We start from the raw sequence: 22,690 nt of genomic DNA, 5'->3' as shown, positions 1-22,690 counted from the left end.
ATGTCAGGAATAAAAGAATGACTAGGGTAAGAGTAGGGTCAGTCAAGGACAGTAGTGGGAAGTTGTGCGTGGTGTCCGAGGAGATAGGAGAGGTGCTAAATGCATATTTTTCGTCAGTATTCACACAGGAAAAAGACAATGTTGTCCAGGAGAACATAGAGATACAGGCTACTAGACTAGAAGGGCTTGAGGTTCATATGGAGGAGGTTTTAGCAATTCTGGAAAGTGTGAAAATAGATAAGTCCCCTGGGCCAGATGGGATTTATCCTAGGATTCTCTGGGAAGCTAGGGAGGAGATTGCTGAGCCTTTGGCTTTGATCTTTATGTCATCTTTGTCTACAGGAATAGTGCCAGAAGACTGGAGGATAGCAAATGTTGTCCCCTTGTTCAAGAAGGGGAGTAGAGACAACCCCGCTAAATATAGACCAGTGAGCCTTACTTCTGTTGTGGGCAAAGTCTTGGAAAGGTTTATAAGAGATAGGATGTATAATCATCTGGAAAGGACTCATTTGATTAGAGATAGTCAACACGGTTTTGTGAAGGGTAGGTCGTGCCTCACAAACCTTATTCAGTTCTTTGAGAAGGTGACCAAACAGGTGGACAAGGGTAAAGCAGTTGATGTGGTGTATATAGATTTCAGTAAAGCGTTTGATAATGTTCCCCACGGTAGGCTATTGCAGAAAATACGGAGGCATGGGATTCAGGGTGATTTAGCAGTTTGGATCAGAAATTGGCGAGCTGGAAGAAGACAACGGGTGGTGGTTGATGGGAAATGTTCAGCCTGGAGTCCAGTTACTAGTGGTGTACCACAAGGATCTGTTTTGGGGCCACTGCTGTTTGTCATTTTTATAAATGACCTGGAGGAGGGCGAAGAAGGATGGGTGAGTAAATTTGCAGATGACACTAAAGTCGGTGGAGTTGTGGACAGTGCGGAAGGATGTTACAAGTAACAGAGGGACATAGATAAGCTGCAGAGCTGGGCTGAGAGGTGGCAAGTGGCATTTAATGCAGAAAAGTGTGAGGTGATTCATTTTGGAAGGAATAACAGGAAGACAAGGGTCCTGGGCTAATGGTAAGATTCTTGGCAGTGTGGATGAGCAGAGAGATCTCGGTGTCCATGTACATAGATCCCTGAAAGTTGCCACTCAGGTTGAGGGGGTTGTTAAGAAGGCGTACGGTGTGTTAGCTTTTATTGATAGAGTGATTGCGTTTCGGAGCCATGAGGTTATGCTGCAGCTGTACAAAACTCTGGTGCAGCCGCATTTGGAGTATTGCGTGCAATTCAGGTCGCCGCATTATCGGAAGGATGTGGAAGCATTGGAAAGGGTGCAGAGGAGATTTACCAGAATGTTGCCTGGTATAGAGGGAAGATCTTATGAGGAAAGGCTGAGGGACTTGAGGCTGTTTTCGTTAGAGAGAGGAAGGTTAAGAGGTGACTTAATTGAGGCATGCAGGATGATCAGAGGATTGGATAGGGTGGACAGTGAGAGCCTTTTTCCTCGGATGGTGATGTCTAGCACGAAGGGACATAGCTTTAAACTGAGGGGAGATAGATATCGGACAGATGTCAGAGGTAGGTTCTTTACTCAGAGAGTAGTAAGGGCGTGGCATGCCCTGCCTGCAACAGTAATGGACTCGCCAACATTAGGGGCATTTAAATGATCATTGGATAAACATATGGATGATAAGGGAATAGTGTCGATGGGCTTTAGAGTGGTTTCACGGTCGGCGCAACATCGTGGGCCGAAAGGCCTGTACTGCACTGTAATGTTCTATGTTCTCTGTTGTCATAACCGGTACAGGCTTGGAGGGTTGAAGGACCTGTTCCTGTGCTGTCCTATTTTTGTTCTTTATGGATGATGGGTACATGGCTGTCAATGAATTACACAGCTCTTTATAAATGTCTGTAAATATGGATCTTAATGTAAATTGAGGACAATAAACAGTTGGCAATGTTGTCTGAATATCTTGAAATTAAATTTCTACTCATTTTCAAATTTCTAATTGCATCACCCCTCCCTCCCTATCTTTACAGGCCCAGCAATCCACTAAGAATTATGAATTTCTCTGAAGTTTGTGGAGCCCCACTTCCTGTCAGTGACCATCAACTGGTGCATTCTCCATGGCAACACTTCCAGCAATCAGAGTCCACTTGCCAACCAATCAGCACTCTCTTCTCACACAGCATAAGTCTGTTGATTTCCTTTACATTCGTTTTCTTTTGAATATCCTGATGAGCGCCGGATGAAAAGCTTTGCCAGAAATGTTTCTCTTTTGCAGATATTAAATACTAGGGTAGATCCAAAACACCGCTTTAAAAAAATGAAATAATACTTTTTATATTCATTCTGGGGCTATATACAATTCTGGCAATGCAACATTTAATTCCCATCCTCTATTTTTCCTAAGAACGGGGTGGTGGGTTTTCTTGTGGAACCAATGGCACTGGTTTGATTTGACTTGCTTCAGAGGACATGCTACTTTGAGCATGGGACTGGAGTTGTGTATAGGTCGGACAGGCAAGACAGATTTCTTTCATAAAGGACATCAATGAACTTGCTGAGACTGATGTCAGCACATTCTTCACAAAAGTATGATTAACAGTTTGAATTGGTTCCAGATGAGTTAGTGGAAGTTAAAGTCTTGCAATAATTCACACAGGTGATGTGCTTGCAATAATCCAGATTTTTCTGAATGGATAAATGGCCTTCCTCATCTGTACCCATATTGTGAAAACCGACCCTGCTAAAATGTTGCCTGAGTAGATTTATGTTCCTTCAATTATGCAGTTGAAATCTTCTTTTGACTCGATAAAGGCTCCTCGTGGAGAGAAGATAAACATTATAGAAGTGATTTTAACCAAAAGAATTGCTAGGAAAGATGTCGAAGACTTCAGCTGAGTAAACAAGACAAAGATTTCACCGTGGGAGGAGACTGAGTTAGAGACTGGATTAGAAACCAAGGATTTCCCATTGAAGTGGACAGCAAAATCAGGCAGTGCATCTTGAGGCATTTAAAAAGCCTCCCAGCATCAGCTGAATAATACCACTACTGAAGATTCAGTGATGAGATTCCAGCCCAACAAGGTGCATGTCATGTAAAGGAGAAATTAAAAGAAAATTTAAAATTGCATTCTAAATCTACCAATTAGAATAGATTTCCAATGAAATGAAAATCGCTTATTGTCACAAGTAGGTTTCAATGAAGTTACTGTGAAAAGCCCCTAGTCGCCACATTCGGGGAGGCTGTTACGGGAATTGAACCGTGCTGCTGGCCTGCCTTGGTCTGCTTTCAAAGCCAGCGATTTAGCCCTGTGCTAAACAGCCCCCTTAACAGAGTTTGGGAGAGAAATGTGTTGACATACCATTTCTAGTGGCACTATGTAGACTTTCATAGAATCCCTGTGGGCAGGCAGTGCTTTGGGCACCTCCCAGCGCGTCACAAGCGGGTTTCTTATTTAAACTGCGCTATGCCAACATACTTATATTCATATGGTAGAACTAGTTGTGAAGGAAATTGTTGTGTTTATCCCCTTGATGGGGTGATCTGCTAAGGGGGGCATGTGACCCGAGTAACCAATCAGGGACAAGGGTGGGGATCATAGAATCATCATAAAATCATATAATTTACAGTGCAGAAGGAGGCCATTCAGCCCATCGAGTCTGCAGCGGCTCTTGGAAAGAGCACCTTACTTAAGTCTACACCTCCACCCTGTTCCCGTAATCCAGCAACCCACCTAACCTAAGGGCAATTTAGCGTGCCCAATCCACCTAACCTGCACATCTTTGGACTGTGGGAGGAAACCAGAGCACCCAGAGGAAACACACACAGACTCGGGGAGAACGTGCAAACTCCTCACAGACAGTGACCCAAGCCGGGAATCAAACCTACGACCCTGGCGTTGTTAAGCAACTGTGCTAACCACTGTGCTACTGTGCCACGCTAGGATCATACTAGCATGCGTGGGTTTCGATATCAATCGGTCCTGGAAGCTGACTGGCAGCCACGAGGCTGCAAGCCTCTGCATTGTAGTTACATGTAAATAAACGTTGCAGTTGTTATTTACCTAACTGGTGAATGGGAAATATTACAGAAATGAACTGTCTCTGAATTTAGTAAGGTGTAGATAATCTTGGACTTGCTTCTTTCTAAAATGGCCTGCCTCATCTGAACCCCTATCTGTACCCATATTACTCCATCTTCAAGGCTCATTTCCCACCTCCTACTTTAATTCCCACCCAAAGCTTGAATTGTGGAAGTACGTACTCTTTACTCTCCCCCTTTTTCACCTATAATCCACATAATGCTCCTCACCAGCTCTTGGGTTAAATCAAATCCGCAGAATTTTTTTTTGCCCTGTACTATTAACCTTGAGAGGGTGGAAGTAGCCGGGTTGCTCTTGTGGAGAGCAGCCACATGTAAGTTGAGTTGAATGGCCTTCGTTCATGTTGTAACCATTCATCATTCCATGATCCTTTGACTAGCTTTCTCAAGTTAAAAGAAAGAGAACTTTGAGGAAGTTGAACATGGATTGTATGGGTTCAGAGAAAGTATTGCACAGTGGGATTTGCTGTGTGTGCCTCTTTTCATTTCTGCAATCTGATGATTGATGACACAGGATGTCACAGAACAACATTGACAACTTAGATATAAGATTTTTTTAAACATCACCCCTACCTGTCCAAAGGTTTTGCAGAGTAAATTGGACTGCGAGCTATTATAAAGTTCACACTGGAACAGCTCTCCTCTGCTGAATAATGTCAGGAAGTTACACATCTCATTTCCAGAGCATTCTGCAAAAGGAGAGATTTAAGTTTTCTCTGTGCATGCATTCATGTTAACTCTTTTAAAATTAAATATTTTAACAAGAAAGACATAAGGGAAACAAGGAGGTTTATATGTTCAGCAAACATATAAAAGTAGAGAAGTGTTGCAATTGTACAGGGTGTTGGTGAGACCACATCTGGAGTATTGTGTCCAGTTTTGGTCTCCTTACTTGAGGAAGGATGGGGTGGCATTGGAGGCAGTTCAGAGGAGGTTCACCAGATTGATTCCGGGGATGAAAGGGTTGACGTATGAGGAGGGATTGAACAGTTTGGGCTGTTATACTCGCTGGGGTTTAGAAGGATGAACGCGGTGTATAAAATACTGAATGGAATTGATAAAGTAAACATGGACCAAATGTTCCCCCTTGTGAGGCAATCTAGCACAAGAGGTCACAGATATAGGTTGAGAGGTGGTAGATTTAGAACTGAGATGAGAAGGAACTACTTCTCGCAGAGAATGGTGAATTTGTGGAACTCACTGCCCCATGTTGTGGTGGAATCTGAATAATTAAATAGTTTTCAGATAGAGATAGATATATTTTTGATAAAAAGAACTTGTTAAACGAGATGGATATGAGACCAGGGAGAGATCAGCCATGATATGATTGAATGGCGGAGCAGGTTCGAAGGGCTGAATTGCCTACTTCTGCCCCTAATTCCTATAGCTGGTTTAGCACAGTGGGCTAAACAGCTGGCTTGTAATGCAGAACAAGGCCAGCAGCGTGGGTTCAATTCCTGTACTGGCCTCCTCGAACAGATGCTGGAATGTGGTGACTAGGGGCTTTTCACAGTAACTTCATTGAAGCCTACTTGTGACAATAAGCTTTTATTATTATTTTCCTATGTAAACACTTCAGAAACCTTTGTACATTGAGGAGTGGGTATTCCAGTTTGAATAAGTTCCAATCATACCTACAACATATATGGCCAAACCAAAAACAAGCTGATGGAATAAACATCTCCGTCTATGCTGCGTGTAATAGTGTAAAGTAAGCAGAGTTTGCAAACTGACAAAGAATCAAGGATGAAAAGTAACAAGTTGTGTTCTGGAATGCAATGCTGGAAGCAAGATCCAATAGTAACATTTAAAAGCAAATCGGACACATATTTGACCAGATAAAGGGCTTTAAAATTGTGAAGGAGTTTGATAGGGTAGATATAGAGAAGTTGTTTCCACTTGTGAAGAGCTCAAGAGGCATTCATGAAACCCAATAAGAAATTCAGGGGAAATAAATCTTTACAGAGTGGGAGAGCATAGGACTTGCTTGCTATTGGGATAGTTGAGGCAAACAGCAAGGACATATTCAAAGGGAAATGTAGAGAAGCACATAAATGGGAGAGGAATTGAAGGACACGCTGACAGGGTTCAGGATTGGGGGGGGTGGGGCGGGGGGAGGGCGTGGTTAGTAGAGTGTGAAGAGGTTTGTGTGGAGCATAAGTGCTGATGTACCAATTGGGCCAAATAGCCAGTTTCAAGACTGCAAATTCTATTCAAAGAAAGAAAATGCAGAGCTCTCGGGAAAGAAGGGAGAATGGAATTAATTGAATGCTTCTTCAAAGGGAAGACGCAGACACCTTAGGCAGAATTGCCTCCTCCTGTACTTTACAATTCTGTGAGTTTTTTACTTGAATGAAGTGTCAGGGGAGTCCATTCAAGATGGGGCTATTTTAGAAAATGGAATTGTCACATTGGTGGAGTGTGAGATGGTTTTCTGATAATAGGGTTTTAAAAAATAAAATTAGATTTCCAGTCAGATTATTTCTTAGTAGAAAGGATCTTTTTATCAAGACCTACAGATTGCAGTCCACATGGCTTCCACTAGTCACCTAATGGGTGGAATGTCATTGAGACTGGATTCTCCGTAGTCCCGCGCCAAAATCGCGTTTGGCGCGGGGGTGGAGAATCCACTTTTACACGAGAATCGGGCCCGGCACCGCTCCCGCGATTCTCCGTTCCCCAGAGAATCACTCGCACGCGGTTTACGCGGCACGGCTAGGGGGCCATTGCCAGAGGCCCTCCCAGCGATGTTCCTGTCCCGACCGGCCAAATTCCCAACGGCGTGGTTCTAACCACGTATGGCCGGTCGGGACTCTCGTTCAGCGGCTGCGGACTCAGTCTGCGGCCGCCCTGGTGGGGGGCGGGGGGATCAAGTACCGGGGGGGGGGGGGGGCCTTATGGGCGGCTGGGGCGGCGATCGGGCGGGTTGGATGGAGCGGCGCGGTGCAGATCATTGGAACCTTGTTTTGTGGTCCAGGTCCATCGGCTGAGTCCGCCATCGCGTTCGTCTCGGCCACCGGAGGCCGCCGCCGTGCGCATGCATGGACTCGGAATCAAATCCGTATCCGCAACCAAAGCTGCGTGAAGCACTCCAGGGCCCTGCCAGCCCCCTGCAGGTAGGAAAATAGCTGTACATTCTTTTAAGGAAAGACTGGAGTAGAACGCCAGCGTTTTTATGCCGGTGTGGGGACATAGCCCCATTTTTGGAGAATCCAGCCCAGGGTGTCTTGCCTGCTGGCTGGAGAGCAAATAAGAGATTGGTGCTGTTCCTTTTCAGGAAAGCTCACTGAACCACAAGCCGATCAGGCAGTGATGAGGCCAGTGGTGGGCCTTCCCCCGGAATCAGGATCCCGGGGGCAGTGGTCTTGCCTACCAAGAACTGCAGGCAATCAGAGCCCAGCAGCTCTTGTGCTCAGCAGCACCACAAGGGATGTGTTGACTGTTGCAGGAAAAACACGTATCAGATCCCCAGGATTGTGGAGCGGCTCAGGCCACGAATAAGTAATGTGAAGGTGAGGAGGATTCCCGGGGTGAGGGTCACTGGGAGAGGAGTGTACGGGTGTCAGCAGCAGGGGCAGGGAGATGGCTCTCAATGGGCCCACTCCGCTTCCTGATGCCTAGTTCCTCAATGAGGCACTGAGTGCCTCATCAAGGGATTTGCCCCCCTTCTGGAGATGGCAAGCTTGCTGCACAGTTATAGCTACCATGCACGCTGCATTTCAACACGCCTGCCCACCGCAGGATTAATACCAGTGGCAGCAGGGTGAAGTCCTTGTGATGTCATTAATTGACCACGTAAAAACTTCAATAACCTGCAGGACAGGAAAGGTGATTATGGGCCTTCCCACTCAGAACCTAATTCTAAAAGTTAAGTGTTTTCACTTCTTTTTCTCATCAGAAAACACTTAACTGCTTTTGATATGGTCAGGAGCTGTCAATCAAAGCTAGATGTTTATAAACAGTAAGGTTAGGTTCAAATCGGGGTACTTGGGGTTCATTCAAATGTGAAGAGAAATGAAAGTGAACAGTCCATACACCTGGCTGTCTGGAAGCTATTACCCTGCCAATTGCAACCCACTAAAAGCTTTTTCTCTTTGAAAGTGAGTAGAAGCCTTGCAGATCAAAGGATCTGAGGGGGTTTAAACCTTGTGATGTGGTTTTGGATTTCTATGAAGTTACAGCTGATGCTTTCTACACCTCTGTCTGAGGCAGCAGGTGTAAGGGATAGGTGTGTGAGAAAGCAGTGATTTTTCACTATTTCTGCCTGGACTACTCTTCAGCTTCCTGGCAGGGGTGACAGATTATGGTGGGGCGGATTCTCGGATATGGGGGGAAGATCGCATTTTAACAGACTTAAATAGGAAGTAAAAGAATGAATGAACCATTGTTAAAATTATCCTCATCGTAATAGCCACAACTGAATTGATTTTCTACAAACATGTCAAATGTTCTGAGAATGTGAGTGGCAGAGCCACATTAAATGCCCATTCTCGTTACCCTGAAAAGATGGTGGCAGGTCTTCCTTAACCCTTGCAGTGCTTCTGGCGGTGCGCCTTGTGATAGTAACGTTGTTTGTTGAAATGTATTTTTACCATGCCATCCATCAAATACCTTTAATCCTCAAAGAGAATCTGTCAACTGGTGAAAGCTATGATTCACCAGGGGTGTACAGTCTGGTCTTGTCTTTGTCAATGTGGGCTGCTGGGATATATGTGTGGCTGAAGGAAGATTGGGAAAGCAACCGTGATAATGAATTTATGGGAACTGACAGGCATATCTCTGGTGCAGACATAGATTCTGGGGCGTCATTCTCCGACCCCCCGCCGGGTCGGAGAATGGCCGTTGGCCGCTGTGAATCCCGCCCCCGCCCCCGCCGAAGTCTCCGCTCCCGGAGATTGGGCGGGAGCGGGAATCCGGCCGCGCCGGTTGGCGGGACCCCCCGCTGGATTCTCCGGCCCGCATGGGCCGAAGTCCCGCCCAGAAATTGCCTGTCCCGCTGGCGTAAATCAAACCTGGTATTTACCGGCGGGACCAGGCGGCGTGGGCGGGCTCCAGGGTCCTGGGGGGGGCGCCGGGCGATCTGACCCCGGGGGGTGCCCCCACGGTGGCCTGGCCCGCGATCGGGGCCCACCGATCCGCGGGCGGGCCTGTGCCGTGGGGGCACTCTTTCCCTTCCGCCTCCGCCACGGCCTCCACCATGGCGGAGGCAGAAGAGACTCTCCCCACTGCGCATGCGCGGGAATCTGACAGCGGCCGCTGACGCTCCCGCGCATGCACCGGGAAACTGACAGCGGTCGCTGACGCTCCCGCGCATGCGCCGCATTTCCGCGCCAGCTGGCGGGGAAACAAACGCCATTTCCGCCAGCTGGCGGGGCGGAAATCCCTCCGGCGTCGGCCTAGCCCCTCAATGTTGGGGCTAGGCCGCCAAAGATGCGGAGCATTCCGCACCTTTGGGCCGGCGCGATGCCCGTCTGATTGGCGCCGGCTTTGGCGCCAGTCGGCGGACATCCCGCCGTTGGGGGAGAATTTTGCCCCAGGATCGTATGGTGCCTCCCTGGTGTCAGTGTCGAGGATGTCACGGACTCTTGTATTTTAACCATTTTATAATTCGCATTCCAATATCCTTGTTAGATGAATTAATGAAATAATCAGAGCAAACAAGACCTTAACTCACCCGTGAGACAAACCAGAAGCTGCCTCTGACGATCGGCGTGTGCTGTTAAAACGTTGATGATTTCCGTATCTTCAGAATTCAGGATTAGCTGGGATCGATTGATGCTGTCAAACTGTCGGAATACTTCAGGTAGAAAATAAAGGACTGCGTGTTAAGAAATATAAGAACCTGTGGTCATTCACCCCAGAGATTGACCCTTGCCATGCTCTGCCTGGTGATCCAGGTTGTGTACATTCAAAGGGATCATCAGGCAGGGCACAGAATGTGCCAATTGATGGAGAGTTTCCTTACATCAACTTTAACACAGGCAAGTGATCCCTCATCCTTCCTACTACAATCTATTTCTACCTTGTCACTTATTAAATACTGTCAATCCTCAAAGGATACGGCACAAAATACCAGAATATTGATCCATCCTCGAACCTTCACAAATCAACCCCTGACTTGCTGTCTTGATAAGTAACATCCTGCCCACGCTGGACCAATCTAACTTGCAAGTTATTTATTTATCTAAACACCTCTAGATCCATTCCCAGATATTTATTCAGTTTCATTCCTCTCTGTCAACATGCTTCACAAACTGGAATATCCAAAGACTTAGAACCTCACATTGCACACATAAACCAAAGTCAACTGATTTCATTGGTGTTGGGAAAGTGCATATTTAAATACATTAGGATTTAATTCTTACTATATCAGGAAGTGTACATTTCCAGATGCACTATTACTCTGGACGCGGCCAAATAATTAGTAGCAGCTCTTTCATGTTTTGTTATAAACACAGAGCAGACATGGACGTGGTTGGATCTACAATGTGGCCGCATAAATTATTTCTTAGAAAATCAATTTATCTATGGATAGGCTACAAAACAAGGCCAGGCGGAATCTCTGGGGCTGGAGCATCCCTCCCCAATGAACTGAACAAGTTCTATGCCAGCTTTGAACAGTCAGCCAATGTATCAGTGCCACCCACCCCAACAGCCTTGGACACACTATTACAGCCTCGGAGATAAGAGCTGCCTTCTTGAAAGTAAACCCGCGGAAAGCGAAGAAGCCCCTGGGTGAGCACTCAGAGTCTGCGCTGACCAGCTGGCGAGTGTATTCGCAGATATCTTCAACACCTCACTTCTCCGCTCCGAGATCCCTACCTGCTTCAAGAAGACTACCACAATACCAGTACCAAAGAAGAACAAGGCAGTCTGCCTCAATGACTACCGACCAGCGGCCCTGACGTCTGTTATCATGAAATGCTTCGAGCGGCTAGTCATGAGACGGATCAATGCCAGCCTCCCAGATGGTCTCGATCCATTGCAGTTTGTCTACCCCACAGCAGATGCTATCACTCTGGCCCTACAATCAACTCTCGAACATCTCGGCAACAAGGACACCTACATCAGACTGCGTTGATAGACTACAGATCTGCCTTCAGCACCATTATCCCAAGACTAATAACCAAACACTGCAACTTTGGACTTGACCCCTCCCTGTGCAGCTGGATCCTTGATTTCCTCACCAACCGCAATCTGTCAGGATAGGTAACAATACCTCCTCCACAATAGTCCCCAACACCGGGGACCCGCAAGGGTGTGTCCTCAGTCGTCTACTGTACTCCTTATACACACACGACTGTATGGCAAGATTCAACTCCAATTCAATCTATAAGTTTGCAGATAATACGACTGTGGTGGGTCGTATCTCAACCAACGCCGAATCAGACTACAGAAGGAAGATAGATCACTTGGTTGCATGGTGTTCCAAAAACAACCTCTCTCTCAATGCTGGAAAAACCAAGGAACTGATCATTGACTTCAGAAAGTGTAGCACGACACACACCCCCATCTACATCAATGGCTCCGAAGTAGAGATGGTCGATAGCTTTAAGTTCCTGTGGGTCATCATCACCAACAGTCTGCCCTGGTCCACTCAGGTTGATGCAACAGTCAAGAAAGCCCAACAACGTCTCTACTTGCTACGGAAGCTAAAGAAATTAGCATGTCTATATCAACTCTTAAGAACTCCTACAGATGTGCGATAGAGAGCATCCTATCCGGCTGCAATACAGCTCGGTATGGCAACTGCTCAGCCCAAGATTGCAAGAAACTGCAGAACGTGGTGAACTCAGCCCAACGCATCACACAAGCTTGCAATTTCTCATTGATTCTGTGTACACCTCCCGATGCCTCAGAAAGGCAGACAGCATTGTCAGAGAACCCTCACACCCAGACTTTGCCCTGTTCCAGACCCTTCCATCAGGCAGAAGGTACAGAAGTCTGAAGACCCGCACATCCAGACATAGGAACAGCTTCTTCCCCACAGCTACTAAACTGCTCAACGACTCTCACTTGGACTGATCTGTTCCCTACTATTCACGACACCCTATGCTGTTCTTGTTTGGCCCTTGTTCCGCACTGTAACCAATCACTATTTGTTGATGTACCATTGTCAATGTACTCTGTCGATTATTCTTTTGTCTACTATGTACGTACTGTGTACGTTAACTTGGCCGTAGAAAAATACTTTTCACTGTACTTCGGTACATGTGACAATAAAATATCAATCAATAATAGTGTTTCACTGCAACAACACAAAAAGGATTTGAATAACCTAAAATAAAGCTACTCACCCATACAATCTGACTCAGTGAGGGTTCCATTGGTTTCACTCCAAGATAATCGCTCTCCAGTGGCAGTGACACAGAAAGATATCGGAGTGTTGGTGTCTTGCTGAGCTGCTCTAAACTGTCCTTCTGGGTCACACTTTGGATTCCAGGGACTGGCTTCACATTCTGTTAAACCTGTTAGTGTCACATTGGTAAATGTATGTAACATCTGGGATTTGGTTGACGGTGTGAAGTAGGTTTCCTATCTTGGAATGTTTATTTTTTCCTATCAGTAAGAAAACAGCAAGGGGACTCCATTCTGCGCTGGAGTGCTGCTCTGGTTTCAGTAAAGTGCTTAAGTTGAAGTTTTGTGACTGAGGGCATTCGGTGAGGAAGAAAGAAGGTAATCCTTTGCAAATAGCCAGTGATCCTCGGAGTAACATGAGTATAGTTGGATAGGTATTTACTACTTTTATCTCTTTAAGTTTTTAAAATCTTAATTTGTGTTTCAAGGAGGAAAGCAGATTATTATTTGAATTGCTATAAATTGAGAGAGGGGAATGTGCAATAAGGTTTGGGTGTCCTCATACACCAGTCGCTGAAGGTAAGCATATAGGTGCAGCAGGTGGTAAAGAAGGCCAATGGTATATTGGCCTTCATAGTGAGAAGATTCGAGTACAGGAGCTGGGATATCTTGGTACAATTATACAGGGCCTTGGTAAGTTCACCCACTGAATATTGTGTGCTGTTTTGGTCTCCTTATCTGAAGAAGGATGCTTTTGCTATTGAGAGAGTTCAGAGAAGGCTTACCAGACTGATCCCTGGGATGGCAGGACTGACATGTGAGGAGAGATTGAGTGGGTTAGAATTATATTCGCTGGAGTTCAGAAGAATGAGGGAGGATCTCATAAAAACCTAAAAACGTCTAACAGGACTAGACAGGGTAGATGCAGGAAGGGTGTCCCGATGGTGGGGGGGGGGGGTCCAAAACTAGGGTTCACAGTCTGAGGTTACGGGACAAACCATTTAGGACTGAGATATGGAGAAATTTCAATTTCTCCACCCAGAGAGTGGTGACTCTCTGGAATTCGCCATCACAGAAAGCAGTTGAGGCAAAACATTGCTTGTTTTCAAGAATGAGTTAGATATAGCTCTTAGACGAAAAGGATCAAAGGATATGAGGGGGAAGGTGGGAACAGGCTATTGAATTGGATGATCAGCCACGATCATACTGAGTGGCAGAGTCGGCTTGAGGGGCCGAATGGCCTACTCCTGCTCCTATTTTGTATGAGTATATGTTATTCCCCACTCCGTTGCTGCCAAGCTCTGGTTTTGATGGTAGGTGAAGCTCACGTTGGACATTGGCAGGAGCCTCATTGGAAAAAAATCAAATTAAGATATAATGACTGACAGCAGTTGAACCTGTACCTAAGCAAAGCGTACATTTCGCCTGTCCTGCTGGCAAAGTTGTCAGGGAACCAACGAAGGAAATTAAAATCTTTCCTCCGTGCTGTCCGGAGCAGCAGGAGTGACAAGCAAAATCTCCTGGTAGTTACTTAGGAACCTAAGTGCAGCAGTAGACCATTTGGCCCCTTAAGGTTGCTCCGCCATTCAGCTAGATCATGGCTGATCTTCTACCTCAACATCATTTTCCCGCACTACCCCATGTTTCTTGATATCTTTAACATGTAGAAGTCTATCGATCTCTGTCTTGAACATACTCAAATACTGAGCCTCCACAGCCCTCAGGGGTAGAGAATTCCAAAGATTCACTACCCTTTGAGTGCCATGTTTCCAAAACCTTCATTGCACTTCCTCTATGGAAAGCATACCATTCACTCTGCCTCCCTTTTAACTGTAAGGTCCTGATTATGGCATACCTTGCTCCACACACTTCCATCAGTTGCCATTTTTCACATAAATTGCCATGAAGTGAACAGGGAGACATGCAGATAAGGTCATGCTTTTACTATCTGCCAGGCTACTGGATTCAGCGATGATAATGCCATTGAATGTCAAGGGGCGATGGTTAAATTCTTCTTGGAAACGGTTATTATCTGACACTTGTTTGGCATGAATGTCACTTGCCACTTGTCAGCCAAGCCTGGATATTGTCCAGGTTTTGCTGCATTTGTACATGGACTGCTTCAGTATCTGATGAATCAAGAATGGTGCTGAATATTGCGCAATCATCAGTGAACTTATGATGGAGGGAAGGTCATAGAAACGTAGAAAGTATACCACATCTACTGGTTCTCCCTTATCTATTCTACTAGTTACATCCTCAAAAATCTCCAGCTGATTTGTCAAACAGAGTTCCCTTTCAAAGGCCCATGTTGACTTGTCTAATCCCGATTACATTTTCTATCAGTGGGATTTTCCAGCCGTTCCTGCCGACGGTGACCCTCTGTCTCAGGTTCCCAGGCAGCTAAGGGTGTGAACAACAGGAAAACCCGTTGATATCCAATGGCGGGGCTGACTCCACCACCACAGAACTCAATGCAGAGGGTGAGGAAAATCCCACCCTAAGTGTCCTGTTATCTCATGAAATGAAAAATGAAAATCGCTTATTGTCACAAGTAGGCTTCAAATGAAGTTACTGTGAAAAGCCTCTAGTCGCCACATTCCGGCGCCTGTTCAGGGAGGCTGGTACGGGAATTGAACCATGCTGCTGGCCTGCCTTGGTCTGCTTTAAAAGCCTGCTCTTTAGCCCTGTGCTAAACCAACCGCAGTATTCATAATAGACTCTAGCATTTTAAATAATACTGATGTTAGGCGAGCTAGTAATTTCCTGTTTTTCTTTCCTCCATCCTTCTGAAATGGCAGGGTTACATATGCCACCCCCCGCCCCCCAATCTTCCACAACTGTTCCAGAATCTATGGGATTTTTGAATATGACAACTAATGCATCCACTATTTCTATGGCCATTGTTGGTCATTGTCTGGCACATGTGTGGCGCAAATGTTACTTGCCAAGTATCAGCCCAATTCTGGATATTGCTCCATTTGGACACGGACTGCTTCAGTATCTAAGGAGTCTTAAATGGCGCTGAATGTTTTGTGATCATCAGAAATCATAATCACTCCTGACCTTATGATGAAAGGAAGGTCATTGATGAAGCAGCTGAAGATGGTTGGGCCTAGCACACCACCCTGAGGAACTCCTGCAGTGATGTCCTGGAGTTAGGATGATTGATCGCCAACAATCACAACCATTTTCCTTTGTCCCAAGTATATCTTCAAAGTCCCCCTGATTCCTATTGGCTCCAGTTTTGATGCCAAAATCAGTTTGGGGGACTGGTTTAGCTTAGCTAGCTAGACGGCTGGTTTGTGATGCAGAACAAGTCCAGCAGTCCGGGTTCAATTTTCGTACCGGCTGAGGTTATTCATGAAGGCCCGCCTTCTCAACCTTGCCCCTCACCTGAGGTGTGATGATCCTCAGGTTAAATCAATCGCCACCAGCTCTCTCCCTCAAAGGAGAAAGTAGCCAATGGCCATCTGGGACTATGGTGACTATCTCACCTTTACTCAGTCAAATGATGCCTTGATGTCAAGAGCAAGTTGCCTGAATACATGGACAGATTAGGTGGAGGTTCCTGTCTTACCAAGTTGGTTATCATTATAACTGCATTAGGTCCATAATTTGGCTGCTACCATGTTCAATTTAGGCCATTGGCTTTCCATGGGTTAAAGTGAAATATCAGCCTTGATTTCCACTCCTGGAGCAAGATTCTCCGACCCCCCCGCCGGGTCGGAGAATCGCCGGGGGCTGGCGTGAATCCCGCCCCCGCCGGTTGCCGAATTCTCTGGCACCGGAGATTCGGCAGGGGCGGGAATCGCGCAGCGCCGGTTGGTGGGCCCCCTGCCTGCGTTTCTCCGGCCCGAATGGGCCGAAGTCCCGCTGCTGGAATGCCTGTCCCACCGGCGTGGATTAAACCACCTCTCTTACCGGCGGGGCAAGGAGGCGCGGGCGGGCTCTGTGGTCCTGGGGAGGGTGCGGTGCGATCTGGCCCTGGGGGGTGCCCCCACGGTGGCCTGGCCCGCGATCGGGGCCCACTGATCCGCGGGTGGGCCTGTGCCGTGGGGGCACTCTTTTCCTTCCGCCTTCGCCATGGTCTCCACCATGGCGGAGGCGGAAGAGACCCCCTCCACTGCGCATGCGCGGGGATGCCGTGAGCGGCCACTGACGCTCCCGCGCATGCGCCGCCTGGCAATGTCATTTCCGGGCCAGCTGGCGGGGCAGCAAAGGCCTTTCCCGCCTGCTGGCGGGGCGGAAATCAGTCCGACGCGGGCCTAGCCCCTCAAGGTTAAGGCTCGGCCGCTCAAGGGGCGGAGGATTCCGCACCTTTGGGGCGGCGCGATGCCGGACTGATTTGCGCCATTTTTAGCGCCGGTCGTCCAGAGATCGTGCTGATTACAGAGAATTTCGCCCATGGGGCAAAATTCTCCCTAATCGGCGCGATGTCCGCTGACCGGCTCCAAAAACAGCGCAAATCAGTCCGGCATCGCGCCGCCCCACAGATGCGGAATCCTCCGAATCTTGGGGGGCCGAGCCCTAACCTTGAGGGGGGGGGTGCCGCCAACCGGCGCGGCGCGATTCCCGCCCCCGCCGTATATCCGGTGCCGGAGAATTCGGCAACCGGCGGGCGCGGGATTCACGCCAGCTCCCGGCTATTCTCCGACCCGACGGGGGGTCGGAGAATCTCGCCCCTGATCTCTATCCAGAAAGTTCATGGGCACAAGGGGCGAAGTTCTCCGGAAACGGCGCGATGTCCGTAAACTGGCGCCCAGAACGGCGCAAATCAGTCGGGCATCGCGCTGCCCAAAAGGTGCGGAATGCTCCGCATCTTTGGGGGTCGAACCCCAACCTTAAGGGGCTAGGCCCGCGCCAGACGAATTTCCGCCCCGCCAGCTGGCGGTAAAGGCTTTGGTGCCCCGCCAGCTGGCGCGGAAATGAGATCTCCGGGCAGCGCATGCGCGGGAGCGTTAGCGGCCGCTGACGGCATTCCCGCGCATGCGCATTGGAGGGAGTCTCTTCTGCCTCCGCCATGGTGGAGACCTTGGCGGAGGCGGAAGGGAAAGAGTGCCCCCACGGCACAGGCCCACCCGTGGATCGGTGGGTCCCGATCGCGGGCCAGGCCACCGTGGGGGCACCCCCTGGGGCCAGATCGCCCCGCGATCCCCCCCCAGGACCCCGGAGCCCGCCCACGCCGCCTTGTCCCGCTGGTAAGGTAGGGGGTTTAATCTACGCCGGCAGGACAGGCATTTTAGCGGCGGGACTTCGGCCCATCCGGGCCGGAGAATCGCGGGGGGGGGCCCGCCAACCGGCGCGGCGCAATTCCCGCCCCTGCCGAATATCCGGTGCCGGACAATTCGGCAACCGGCGGGGGCGGGATTCACATCCCCCGGCGATTCTCCGACCCGGCGGGGGGTCAGAGAATCTCGCCCAAGTTGTGGACAATTGACGATGGCACCAACAGCAGTTTGCATCCTGCCAACATTTAATGTCAAAGGTCAAAAAAGAAGGGTTCCTTGGGGGAAGCCACTCAGCATTTCTGAAAGGGAAGTGCAAAATGAATTCTTGTCTTCTGGAGAAGAGGGTGGCACAAAAGAAAAACATTCAAGCTGAAGAAAAGATCTTGAAAAATAAATGAAAGTGTCTACAACAGTTCGATGCTGATCATGCCACATTTCCACAGCTAAGATCAACAACCATTTCAGGAATCAATTATTGCTGTTCTTTGAAGGCTGTGGAAGGCAGATTGTACACTCCCTGTGTGGCCATAGCCCAGAACACCAGATGACTGGATCCTGCTTCCAATTTTTAAACCATTCGCAACTTACAGATAATTCCTGCAGACCTTGTGGTCCCTGGTTTGTCAACAATGGAACTTGAGAAATGTCGATCAAACAGCTCAACAGACACTTACATTATTCAGTATATATGACTCCCAACATTTATCCCTCAACCAATATCACCAACACAGATTGTCTTGTCTGGTTATTGATCTAATTGCTCTTTGATATGGATAAATTGGGTACAATACTGCGTTTGCTGACATTACAGCAGTGACTACACGGCACAGGTATATAAATGGATGTGAAGAACTAAGGGGCATTATAGAAGATGCTATATGAAAGCCAGTTTTTAAAAATTATTTTCCTTCTTTGTCAGATATTTTCAGTGAAATATTTTGACTATCATAAACGTACTCTAGGAGTCCAGGGCTGTGGTTGAGGTGTAGCGATATCAAAGGCCAGGCCAGGGAGAGAGATTGAAATAAGGTTAAATAGGGTGAAGGGGAAAAGATTAGATGTGGTTTGAGGGTGGGGGAGAGCGAGGTTGAAGGCTGGGTGGAAGGATGTGGTTTGAAGTAAGAGTGGCTAGGACAAAGATCAGAGACTGATGGGGAGAGAGATCAGAGGCTAGCGGCAAAGGTGGGGTGGTGGCAAAATGGAAAGTGTAGGGTGGAAAGATCAGGTGATGGAGCAGGAGAGAGATCAGAGGGAACTTGGAGATGCTAAGGCAGGGAACTACAAAGGCGAAAATATACTCAAAATGTGGGGCAGCACGGTGGTGCAGTGGTTAGCACAGCTGCTTCACGGCACCGAGGTCCCAAGTTCGATCACAGCTCTGGGTCACTGCCATGTGGAGGTTGCACATTCTCCCCGTATTTGCCTGGGGTTTAAGGGCGATATGTGACGCAGTGGATAACACTGGGACTGCGGCGCTGAGGACCCGGGTTCGAAACCCGGCCCTGGGTCACTGTCTGTGTGGAGTTTGCACATTCTCCCCATGTCTGCGTGGGTTTCACCCCCACAGCCCAAAGATGTTCAGGGTAGGTGGATTGGCCACGGTAAATTGCCCCTTAATTTGAAAAAATGAATTGAGTACTCTACATTTATTTTTAAAAATATACTCAAAATGTATTGAAATAAAATACTTACACAGGTGGGCTGAAAAAGCTCCGGGAGACAGCGTCTTTTTTCCTGTTGGGCATTTGCTACACTTGAAGCTTCCTGTGACTTCCTGATAAAATCCATGTGGGCACAGAATACAGCTGCCACCCTGAGAAAAGCTGCCAGCTGGGCACAAAACTATGAAAGGAAAGGACAACAATTATTCATCTGATTTCAGAATGAAAAAGAAAAGCAACCTCACACAACGGAAATGTAATGTTCAATTAATTGCTGGAGGTTATTTTTTTGTTTAACCAGGTCAGGAATGTCATTTTTCACGTATTTTGCTGAAGGGTCATGTACACCCGCTGCACTACCTCACTGAGCACTGACAGGTCAGGTACGATTATCGATCACAGATAGAATAAACCTCGCTCTACATTATCTCACTGAGCATATAGATGGGGGATAATGCTAATTATATACTTCTTAAAATCTATTCTTGAGATGTGGTCAAAGTCAGCATTTATTGTGAGTTGTTTTCGTTAACCACTGGTGTCTAGCTGATGTAGGAACACCCATTGTGCTGTGACAAGGGGAGTTCCAGGATTTTGACCCAGCAACAGTGACGGAATGGTGATATAATTCCAAGTCAGGGTGCTGTATGACTTGGAGGAGGAATTGTAGGTGGTGGTGTTCCCATGCTCAGAGTGCCCTTATCTTTCTAGGTGGCAAAGGTCACAGTTTTGAAGGCACTGTCAAATTGACAATTTGCATCTTGTAGACTGCTGCTAATGTGCACTGGTGGTCGGGGATTGAATGTGGAAGGTGGTGAGTAGAGTGCTGATCAAGCAGGCTGCTTTATCCTGGATGGTATCGAACTTTTTGAGTGTTGTTGGAGCTGGGCTCATCCAGGCATGTGGAGAGCGGTCCTTCGCACCCCTGACTTCCAGCTTGTAAATGGTGGACAGACTTTGGGGAGTTGAGAGGTGAGTTACTCGCCTAAGAATTCCCAGCCTCTGACTTGCTCTTGTAGCCACAATGCTTATATGGTTAGTCCACTTCAGTTTCTGGTCCAATGAAGCATGCAGGATGTAGATAGTAGGGGATCCAGCTATGATAATTGAATGTCAAGAGGAAAAGTCGACTCTCTCTTGTTTAAGACAGTCATTGCCTGACACTTACGTAGCCTTAATGTTATTTGCCACTGAGCAGCCCAGACCTGAATATTGTTCAATTCTGTTGCATGTGGCTTCAGTAGCTGAGGATTTGCAAATGGTACTGGGCATTATGAAATGATCAGCGAAACTCCCCGTTCTTACCATGTGATGGAGGGAAATTCATTAATGAATGAGCTGAAGATGATTGGGTTCAGGCCACTACCAAGGGGAACTCCTGCAGGGATAAAAGCAAATTACTGTGGACGCTGGAATCTGACACAAAACCGGGAAATATCGGACAATCCACCCTTGGAGAGAGAAGGCAGCTAACGTTTTGAGTCCGGATGACAAAGAATCATCCAGACTCAAAACGTTAGCTCCCTTCTCTCACCACACATGCTGTCAGACCTCTGCTGTTCCTGATGTATATTAATGACCTCGACCTTGGTGTATCGGGACCAACTTCAAAATTTGTGGATGATGCAAAACTTGGAATATTGCAAACTGTGAGAAGGATAGTGCCCAACTTCAAAAGGACATAGAAAAGTTGGTGGAATGAGTAAAGAGGTGGAAGATGAAGTTCATTGCAGAGAAATGTGAAGTGATCCATTATGGTAGCAAGAACATAGAGACAATATAAAATAAATGATTCAAAATGGGGTGCAGGAGCATGTCATTAAAGGTGGCGGAACAGCTTGAGAGAGTTAGTAAAGCATAAAGTATCCTAGGCTTTATTAATAGGTTCATAGAGCAGTAGAGCAAAGAGGTTATGTTGAACTTGTATTAGACACTAGTTCGGCCTCAGCTGGAGTATTGCATCCAGTTCTGGGTGCCTGACTTTAGGAAGCATTTGAAGGTATTGGAGAGAGTGCAGAAAAGATTCACAAGAATGGTTCCAGGTTTAAAGATCTTTAATTGTGAAGATAGATTGGAAAAATTAGGCCCGTTTTCCTTGAGAAAAAGAAGGCTGAGAGGAGGTTTGATGGAGATACTCAAATTCATGGGGAGTCTGAAGGGAATAGATCGGGAGAAACAGTCCCCACTTGTGAAAGGATCGACAATGAGAGGGCACAATTTAAAATAATTGGCAAAAGAAACAACAGAAACATCTTTTTCATGCAGCAAGTTGTTAAGGTCAGGATGCACTGACTGAAAGTGTGGTGGTGACAGGTTCAATTGAAACATTCCAAAGGGAATTAAACTGTTAGCTGAAAATAAAGGATGTGTAGAGTTATGGAGAGAAGGCAGGAGAATGGGAATTGCTCTTTCAGAGAGTCGGTGCAGACACAAGAGGCCAAATAGCCACTTTCTGCAATTCTGTGATTCTGTGGGATCTTTAACATTTTTATTGTTTATTCATGAGATGTGGGTATCGCTGGCCATGCAATGTACCCCTCATTCCTAATTGCCCTCAAGAATGTGGCGATGAGCCACCTTCTTAAACCTTTGAAGTCCATGTGGTGCGGGTTCACGCATAGTGCCGTTAGGGAGGGAAGTTCAGGATTTTCACCCAGCAATATAGTTCCAAGTCAGGAAGGTTTCCACTTGAGGGGAATGGTTTGATGTTTCATCTGACAGGCTACTGTTCTACCGCAGTGTTGCACTAACATTTTTTTTTTAATTCGTTCATAGGATGTGGGCATCGCTGGCTGGGCAGCATTTATTGCTCATCCCCGAGGGCATTTAAGAGTTAACCACATTGCTGTGGGTCAGGAATGATATGTAGGCCGGACCAGGGAAGGACAACAGATTTTCTATCCCTAAAGGACATTAGTGAACCAGATGGGTTTTTACAACAATTGACAATGGTTTCAAGGTCATCATTAGACTTTTGATTCCAGGGGCGGGATTCTCCCGCAATAGGCGGGATGGCCTGACGCCAGCGCCAAGAACGGCGCGAACCACTCCGGCGTCGGGCCACCTGGAAGTTGCGAGACCCTCCGGACTTCCGGGGCTAGGCTGACGCCGGAGGGGTTGGCACCGCGCCAACCGCCGGCGAAGGGCTGCCGTGGTCCCGCGCATGTGTAGAACCGCCGGCGTGTTCTGCCGCATGCGCAGGGAGTTTCTTCTCTGCACCGGCCATGGCGGAGCCTTACAGAGGCCGGCGCGGAAGGAAGGAGTGCCCCCACAGCACAGGCTGGCACCCCATTTTGAATTGTACCATTTATTTTATATTGTCTCTATGTTCTTGCTACCACAATGGATCACTTCACATTTCTCTGCAATGAACTTCATCTTCCACCTGTTTACTCA

General features: G+C 47.5%; 1 protein-coding gene across 1 annotated transcript in view; it reads right to left on the bottom strand.

Moving 5' to 3' along the window:
- The window catches only part of tg (thyroglobulin), a 613,433-nt gene that overhangs the window by 449,595 nt on the left and 141,148 nt on the right, over positions 1–22,690 (bottom strand). The window contains exons 22-25 of the mRNA XM_072468601.1: positions 19,326–19,475; positions 12,402–12,572; positions 9,779–9,901; positions 4,678–4,793 (exon numbers count right to left, since the gene is read on the bottom strand). Of these exons, the coding sequence (XP_072324702.1) occupies positions 4,678–4,793; positions 9,779–9,901; positions 12,402–12,572; positions 19,326–19,475 (560 nt within the window). The remainder of the gene's footprint in view (positions 1–4,677; positions 4,794–9,778; positions 9,902–12,401; positions 12,573–19,325; positions 19,476–22,690) is intronic.

The sequence above is a fragment of the Scyliorhinus torazame genome, chromosome 11, assembly GCF_047496885.1.
Source record: "Scyliorhinus torazame isolate Kashiwa2021f chromosome 11, sScyTor2.1, whole genome shotgun sequence".
Lineage (NCBI taxonomy): Eukaryota > Metazoa > Chordata > Chondrichthyes > Carcharhiniformes > Scyliorhinidae > Scyliorhinus > Scyliorhinus torazame.
Note: the sequence above shows the minus strand (reverse complement) of the source record. Positions and strands in the feature narration are given on the sequence as shown.